The following is an 8,342-nucleotide window of genomic DNA, read 5'->3' as shown; positions in this document are numbered from 1 at the left end:
ATCCACACTCAATCCAATCCAACCATCCAGTCTATCCTTCCATTCTTCAGTCATTTCCTAAGAGGTGAGTTCTTACTCGAATCAATCATCACGATAACTTCATTGCTAACATCTCATCTCTAGCTGTGCTCTAGTTGGCTTACATTCCTTCCACCTATTTCTTTCGACTTTAGAGCTGTGCTCACTTTTACTTTACTTTTACGTCTTTTATATACCCATTTGCCAACTATACACAACCAACCACTCCTTCTTTCACACCACAACCAAATTTCTTTTTAAATCTATCAAAATGAAGTTCTCTACCTTCCTTATCGCCGCTTCCGCCGCAGTCGTTTCTGCCCGCCCTAGCCTTGTCTCTACTTTCGGTGCAGAGCGCGCTGCCCTCGCCAATGAGACTGCTCCTATCGCTACCCCCGGTCTGGAAGATGGCCGTGAAGAGGAGGACCGCGAGGAGCTCGACCAGGAGAAGGAGAAAGAGAAGGAACGTCAAGAACAAGAACGAGCCGACCGCGAACGTGAGGAGCGTGAGCGACAGCAGCGCGAGCAAGAGGACCGCGACCGCGAACAGGAAGAGAAAGACCGTGAAGACCGAGACCGAGAGGAGGACCGCAAGGACGATCGCAAGGAGGACCGCAAGGATGGTGAGCTTGCTTTCGGTCAGGTTGATCTCAACTACCTCCTCAAGGTTAACGAGCTCGACCTTGTCAAGCTCCAGACCCTCAGTATCAAGAACAACTTCGATGTCAATGTCTTCTCCGATCTCTTCGCCGCCGATGAATTCAGCATCAAGTCTCTCCTTGAGCTCCAGCAGCTGTCCACCATGCTCGCCATTGCCGAGACTGGAATCTTTGACCAGTTCGAGCTTTCTGGCCTCCAGCTTGGTGGTCTGAACCTTGGTCTCATCGACGGTATTGGCGGCCTCGACCTCACTCAGTTCATTGACGCTGCGGCGAGACCCAAGATCACTGTCATCGCTAAGCAGGGTAAGTTAACAAACCAGAATCATCTTCCACAACTCTTGCTAACACTCTCTCAGTCGTCAAAGTCAAGAACACCGTTGTCCTCAACCACAAGAACTAGAGCTTCTGGAAAGCCGCTTAATGAGGGAGCAGGTATCCCAGCCGTTGAGTTAGACTTCTGGTCAAGTCACTCGCTACGAGGCATGATGTTGTAATGAACAAGGCTGGGACAGGATCTGGGTCTGGGTTATGGTCAGGGTAATGGAAGGATTCTGGATGAACAATATCGTGCTCAAGGTCACTGGATGACTTGGCGGTAGCGGTAAAAAATATTAGGTTATGAACCAGAATACACTATTGATGACAAGACCTTATTTCCTACGTTTCTTTTCCTTGAGCTTGACCGGTCACGATATCTTCTGAGGAAGGATATAGAAGTAGGGTTGGAGTACAGATATCAAGATCTATTAAACTAAGCTTTATTCACATGCTACTAAGAACTTCTACTGCCTACTTTTGATCAGCACTATCCCAGTCCAGTAGCCCTTCCATCTTGTTTAGCTCTTCTGTTGAGCTATGCCGTTCGAAACTGGGCTGAATTTGTTGCTCAGGTCTGTGTTGCACATTATCAAGGGGAATCTCAGCAATGGACGCCGAATGTTTAGGATCGACCCCAGTACCGCTTTTTATATAGCCAACCGCGCTGCGCATCGGATGTTTGTCCTTGAAGACTCGGATAAGGGGCCTCAAAGTTGGGACACTCGCAGCCATAATAACGACGTTTTGCTCGACCCTGAAATCTATCAGTAAAGATCTATACGAATTGAGGTATATGAAGGACTTACAAGCCCCAGATGATCAACGTCACGACGTTGTATACTGCATGAACAGTCAGAGAGGGATATGGCGGATTCCTGGAATGGCGCCGATCAACTTACACGGATCCGTTCGATCGTTAAATGTGCTCAAGTACGTCGCTTTGATAATAGTAAAAACAGCCGAGAGGAATGTTAGTCCCAGCATGAACGTGATCTCTAGCTTTTCCTGTCTCTTGAGTTGCAGTTTCCAAAACGCATGGATCGGAACAATGGCGAGCACAAGGTCGGTAAGGACAGTGAAGCTGCTGACAACATAAGAAGAATGATTGAAGACATCAGGACTCCAGCATTCCCCCTTTGCCTCTTGATCCCACAGCATCCTTGTCGGTCGACATTGGGCGAAGATAATAACGACCGATATCAAAGCTAGAAAGATCTGCATGGCCACCACGACGCGTAGGAACCAAAGAGATATCGTCTTCGTTCTACCGACGAGTCGTTCGATAAGGATCAGGATAGCAACGTTTGGGAGACTATAGGCTATAATGTTGAACGCTGGAGAGCCAATGGGTCAGTAAATGGGTTGATGATGGTGTACCGGAGACTTACGATAACCAATAACCTGTAGAATCTTTGTCCTGACCATCCTCTCGACGCCTCCTGGTTCTAAAGCGACAGCGGCTGTGTGTCGACCCAGACCAAGATCTGCGGACGCTTGTACCAGAGCAGAGGCGACAATACTTCCAAACAACGATAAAAGAATCAACAAATCGTCCCAACCAGGTCTTTGAAAGATGACTACTGTCGTAAAGAGCTTTGTCGTGACTGTAAGGATAGCCATGCCGGTAAAGATCCAGGCTATCAAACAGAGCTGGGTTTGTCTCGAATCAGTCGGCACATCGTTGGGTTCCATTCTGAGACTGTTACAATCAGTAGCGACACCGCGCCTTGAACTCACATCTGAGAACCTGTGGAGTAGTCAAGTTTTATAATCCTCTGCATTGGGGGACAAATGCAGCCTTGTTGCTTGGTGCCTGACATTGTGTCCTCCACAGAACGGTTTCCCTGGTCAGGCCATGACGAAAGAAATCTGTTTGCATCAGAACCAACAGTTGAACGAAGGGCCGGGGTATAAGAAACGTTGGTTGGCAAGAGCATAAGGGACAAAATATTTGGTTCGGTGTATGCAAGTTGAGATCGACACTCGAGTTGCTTTATTTTGGTACCCTGAGACTTAGAAGATGGTATCTCATTTGCCCAGTGGCAGAGGTAAGTGTTGCCCTGAGGAGATAACGGTTGTTGGTTGTAGACATATACCCTTGTAGTTGTTGCAGGAAAACCATTGGAGATGTTGCTCCGGCCAAGGCAAGAAGTGGTCCACCGAGATGAAGAAGTTTGTTGGCGCTAACAACCAACAGCATGCCCAGATTGTCCATCTGGATGGTCAATCATACGAGTTCCAGGGCCTTCTCGAGTTTTTCCGTGGCACGATTGAAGAGAGTTTTAGTCGATTATGAATTCTGGATTGTGAGAAGGAAATCGGTAGGTTTGAATTTGCTATGAGCATAATTGGAGCGTCTCTTGTTTCTGATAATTGATAGAACCTAGGAGGACTGAGCGCCAAGATGATCTGATACCATCACTTCTCCACTGATTAGGCGAGACGAACCGACTTCCTTTATACAACCCCCAGATCGCTTCATTCACATTATTTCGTCTCTCTCGCTTTCGACGGCCAATCTTTTTGATACCTTGACGTCCGTCCCGGGACCGTTAGACAAGGGTATTCAAGACAAACATGCAGGGGATATACTGTTGGCACCAACATATTATCCATCCAAACGGGTCTTTGCAGACTCAAGTGGGCATCTGTTGGTTGTGCCACAAGACATACATGAGCCCATGCTTGATCCCAAGAGGAAAGCTGCTCGTGCGGGTTGAAGATGTGATTAAAGATCCCTGGATCGCCCACCTTGGTGCAGAGAGGTCAGTCAAATCTTTCTTTTCGTACAGATCATTTTCAAACTTCCTGAACCAACGAACCTCACAGGATATGGCGCCCTCAGAAATAATCAAACGTATGCAAGATGCCGCTGCAGCATACGACAGGGAAGAGCTCGGGGCTCGAGCAACTCTGTTGGACTTGAATCGACAGCTCCTCGCAGAACTGGAGACTCCAACTGACTTTGTGCAACGTATTTGGTTCACAACGGTAAGTACTCTACTGATGTTGTGAGGCGGTGACTGATACCTAGCAGGCTTCTCTCGGAGGTAGCCTTGAAGTCGCAAACAACACAAACATCTTCCGACATCTGCAAAAGTCTGAGAACGGACTTACCACACAAGCTCTTTCCGAAAAGACAGGCATTGCCGCGCCTTTACTCGATCGTTTTATGAGACACTTTGTTGCCCACAAAGTCGTCCGATTTTCTAAACCGACTGGCTGACACCCTACAGAGCTTTCCAACACCCTTGCCAAGGAAAACTACCAACACAGCATTTCCTTCTGCCAACGCGCCGCCGCAAAGTCCTTTCTCTTCTTTCCGGATCATTTCAAGCAGGCCGGTTACCAGCATCCTGGTCTGCCTGACGGACCTTACCAATATGCCCACGACTCTTCCCTGCCCTTCTTCGACTGGCTAGTTGCCAACCCTCCTTACGTCAACTGGTTTGGTTCTTTCATGTCCGTGTATAGGGCGGGCAATCCAGACTGGTGGGAGTTCTATCCTGTCGAAGAGCGACTAGCTTCTGGTTTCGATAAGGCTACGAGCGATGTATTCCTAGTTGACATTGGTGGTGGCAGAGGCCATGACTTGCTATCTTTTGCAAACGGTATCAAGTCACCCGGCCGGCTAATCCTACAAGACCTACCAGAAGTCATCGCCGACGTCACCGAGAAGACCGCCTTTGAAGGTCAAGCACACGACTTCTTCACACCGCAGACGATTCACGGTGCAAGAGCATACTACCTTCACTCCATTCTACATGACTGGGGCGCCGATCACGGGGTCAAGATTCTAAAGAGTCTGAAGCCTGCTCTCACACCTGGCTACTCCAGAGTTCTGATCAACGAGATCGTGCTATCCGAAGAGAACCCTTCTCTGCCGGCTACCTCTATGGATATGATGATGCTAGGACACATCGGCGAAGCTTGCGAGCGTACTGAGGAGGTTTTCAGAGCCATGGCAGCGGAAGCTGGCCTGGAGGTTGTCGAGATATTTTCAAACGCTGCTTCACCTGAGAGTGTTATTGAGCTCATGCTGCCGCTCAACTAGGCAAGGCCCTGCTCTGGGCTCTAATTGGAAATTCTTTTGATTGTCCTTCTAGTGTTGGATTTGTCTGGGTTGGTGAGTTTCACTCTTAGACATGGAGTTTTGCTTACGATAGTGTTAGGATATAAGTTATGTAGAACAAAGAATATGGACTTGATTGGATGGCAGAACTAATAGCACTAAGTAATCTTCTAAGCCTCTTACAAACGTATTCAATCCTGTCCCCGAGCGTTCCGGCTAGCGAAAGATAGAGTTTACAACGGCGAAAGGCCTATGCAAAAACGACTATCCACCAACGGTATACTTGCACTAGCCAGGGGTATCCTAGTTCCAGGAACCCACGATAATTGTTAGCTTTTGCAACGCATTGGAGGTCATCTTATTTGACTTTGCCGGGAGTTGCAATCCTTCCAGGGTGCCTCGTATCCGGTCGGATTAGTTCGCTAATGTAGCCGTACTCTGCATATGTATATATTAAGATCCCCTCGCCACAGTCGTTCGTAAAATAATCAACTCTAAGTCACTGGAAGCAACATGAGATTTGAAAAAGTTCTCGCTTTTGCGTGCCTGGCTAATGGCCTAGCTGTGCGTCAGAACAAGCCGATCTGGGAAACCCTGCCACCAACACCAGACCTGCCAGCTCCCATCAACACAAAGACGACTTTGATTAATGGAGTTCAACTCTGGATGCAAGAGTATAACAAAAAGGCAGGCGGTATCCCTATCGTCTTCGACCACGGTGGTCTTGGCTATTCGGCCTACTTTGGATCTGTCATCTCTCGTCTCGTCGACCATGGGCACTACGTGATCGCCATTGATCGCCGAGGTCACGGTCGCTCTACCTTCAACAAAGATGATGTATTCACCTTCGACCAATTCGCCAAAGACATTGATGACCAGCTCAAGTCGGTTGGTGTGAAGGAGTATAATGTTGTGGGCTGGTCTGACGGTGCTATAACGACCTTATCCGCCCTGCTCAACCCAGTCACTGCAGCACCTATAAAGAAAGCCTTCATCTTTGGGGGCACAGCCAACCCGGAGCAAACAAACGCAACCTTTGCGAACACGGCTTTATTTTCTGAATTCGTCTCTCGTTGTCGCACAGAGTACGCTCAACTGCAGCCAAACGCCAACTTCACGTTGTTTGGCAGCAAAGTCGTCACTTTGGAATCGACGCTTCCTCAGTTTACTGATGAGCAGTTGGGATCTATCGATGGAAAGAAGGTTATTATCGTTGGCGCAGAGCATGAGGAGGCGGTTAATTTGGACGTACCTGGGAAGTTACACGGAGCTATCAAAGGGAGCAAGATGAAGATTTTGACTGGCGTAAGTCACTTTGCGCCGTTACAGGATCCCGATCAGTTCTCTGTGGCAGTATCGGATTTCTTTGCTTCCTAGACAGCTCTATACAGCTTGGGGTCTGTCTTGGTGTGTCACTGTGTGACGAAAAGTCTATCTACCTTCGTTAGCCAGATAGATAAAGCTCATGAATGAGAGCCAACGTAGCCACTTGCAGTCCTCAAAACTTCTTGTCAGTATGTTACTCTGTTGATAGCATATTTCAGAAACCAATACCTAGAAAACATACCGGTGTCTCTCTAATTCCATTCAGAGGTGTGTTTGGGGGCATCGTTCGTCATGACGCGGGTTGATGATATCGGACGGGACTTTGGAAAGAGATGGACCTTAGGTGGCTGGCACCCATCTAACCTTAGTCTACCTTACAGACTGCAAATTAACTTACATAATCTCTGCAACATACATCCAGACAGAGCATTACTACAAACCATCCATCACTTATTCAATGCTGGGACAAAAGCAAAAGGGAGTTCCTCCAATGCTAATCAGTTAGGGTTTGCTAAAGTGAGTTCCCTTCGCATCTCCCGACTTGATCAATCAGCTCTGAGCTGGCCAAAAGTGCACAGGACAACTATCGGCGTCATCGGCGCATTACGCAGTACCTTTACTCGACTAATATTCCATCAGCTTAGTATTTGCCCCGGCCGTTCGTCGTTCCAATATCCCATATGCCTATCTAAAGCTATCAACGAGCTCATCGCTGGCTCTCACGCCTAGCGACTGCTCTTTGTACACCCAGACCCGGCCAACTACGGTGTGCCTTCTTAAGCCCACCGATCTGCCCTTGCAAACGAATTGAAGAAAGTACGGACTTCTCATCCTGTCGGCTCTCTTTTCTATCTCGAACCGAGCAATCGATGACTAGTCTCTCGCCGTGGATACTCGACAAGCATGCACAGAAGACGCCAGAGAAAGTCTTTTCGGGATGCAGTCATCTAGCTATGAGGTATGGAAAGGGTTTATGATACGACGGTCAACTATATCTGCTAATGAATGCTGATAAAGGTTACTATACTCATCAATGATGTTAGAAGAGTAGATACTTGGTCAGCCACTGCACGGCGCCTGGGTCATCATGAATCTACCGATACATAGGTCGGCTTCCGGCCTTCCAGTCAACAAACCCTTCAAAGTTCCTTGATCTTGTCTCAAGAGTCGCTACAGAGTGACATGTGTGTGTCTCTCCTGACGACACGACATTCGACTGCCCTCGACACGTCACTGCTGAAGCGGCTAGCTCGGAATAGCAATTGCAGAATGCAATATTTGCCCGCTTCCAGGACAGATCTCAGCAATCAGACCATCGGGACTTACGATAAGCGGGCCGGGTGAATCGCTACAAGGCCTCGTAGTACATCCTACCAGACACTGTTAGCGATTACCAACCGGAGTCAGCCCATAACTGTCTTTAGCACTAATTCTTTCCTCTTACCAGAGCAGTATCACCGTATCACCACTGCCGATGGAGGCGGCACATCCTGTGAATCTGTTGGAGCCCCTGAAGGACGGGCCTGTATAGACTTGCCACACCTTCTGTCATGTCTGGTCCACTCCTGCCATACCTTCCAAGTGTAATGGATGACTCTTGTATCGAAGCTTGAGAAGGGGTGGATTGTCTACATGCAAGTGTCCAGGGCATGTGAGTATAGTATAAAGGCAATGCTTGAGCGCTAGCTCTGAACTTTTACCTAGAGATCTGGTGACTGCACGACCAAAAGCAGGGCTTACTCACGGAATAGCTCGTCTTCCTCACATATCGAAGCCGCCGGAACAGCCCATCATCAACCAATCGTCGAAGACCTCACTAGCTAGAGCTATCATATATGGAGTACACCGCTTTGTTACATTACTCATGGGGACCTACCAAAGGCGTTGGCGGATACTACATCCTCTGGTTCATAACGCCATGCAACAATAGATTGTCGAACGACGAG

The 8,342-nt window shown here is 48.2% G+C and overlaps 4 protein-coding genes across 4 annotated transcripts; 3 read left to right on the top strand and 1 right to left on the bottom strand.

The window, feature by feature from the left end:
- Positions 1-289: 289 nt before the first annotated feature.
- FIESC28_10676 (uncharacterized protein) lies at positions 290-1,080 on the top strand (the record flags this gene model as incomplete). The annotated part of the gene is made up of 2 exons (XM_031164807.1): positions 290-983; positions 1,037-1,080. 2 exons carry the CDS (start codon positions 290-292, stop codon positions 1,078-1,080), a joined length of 738 nt encoding a protein of 245 aa, XP_031011169.1.
- A 389-nt stretch (positions 1,081-1,469) lies between these two features.
- On the bottom strand, positions 1,470-2,690 carry FIESC28_10675 (uncharacterized protein; the record flags this gene model as incomplete). Its single annotated transcript, XM_031164806.1, has 4 exons — positions 1,470-1,752; positions 1,805-1,838; positions 1,898-2,332; positions 2,387-2,690. 4 exons carry the CDS (start codon positions 2,688-2,690, stop codon positions 1,470-1,472), a joined length of 1,056 nt encoding a protein of 351 aa, XP_031011168.1.
- Positions 2,691-3,830: 1,140 nt separating this feature from the next.
- FIESC28_10674 (uncharacterized protein) lies at positions 3,831-5,052 on the top strand (the record flags this gene model as incomplete). The annotated part of the gene is made up of 3 exons (XM_031164805.1): positions 3,831-3,989; positions 4,033-4,165; positions 4,235-5,052. 3 exons carry the CDS (start codon positions 3,831-3,833, stop codon positions 5,050-5,052), a joined length of 1,110 nt encoding a protein of 369 aa, XP_031011167.1.
- Positions 5,053-5,583: 531 nt separating this feature from the next.
- FIESC28_10673 (uncharacterized protein) lies at positions 5,584-6,447 on the top strand (the record flags this gene model as incomplete). Its single annotated transcript, XM_031164804.1, has 1 exon — positions 5,584-6,447. One exon carries the CDS (start codon positions 5,584-5,586, stop codon positions 6,445-6,447), a length of 864 nt encoding a protein of 287 aa, XP_031011166.1.
- Positions 6,448-8,342: the final 1,895 nt, after the last annotated feature.

The sequence above is a fragment of the Fusarium coffeatum genome (assembly GCF_003316985.1).
Source record: "Fusarium coffeatum strain FIESC_28 chromosome Unknown BRIP53273_contig_326, whole genome shotgun sequence".
Classification (NCBI taxonomy): domain Eukaryota; kingdom Fungi; phylum Ascomycota; class Sordariomycetes; order Hypocreales; family Nectriaceae; genus Fusarium; species Fusarium coffeatum.
Note: the sequence above shows the minus strand (reverse complement) of the source record. Positions and strands in the feature narration are given on the sequence as shown.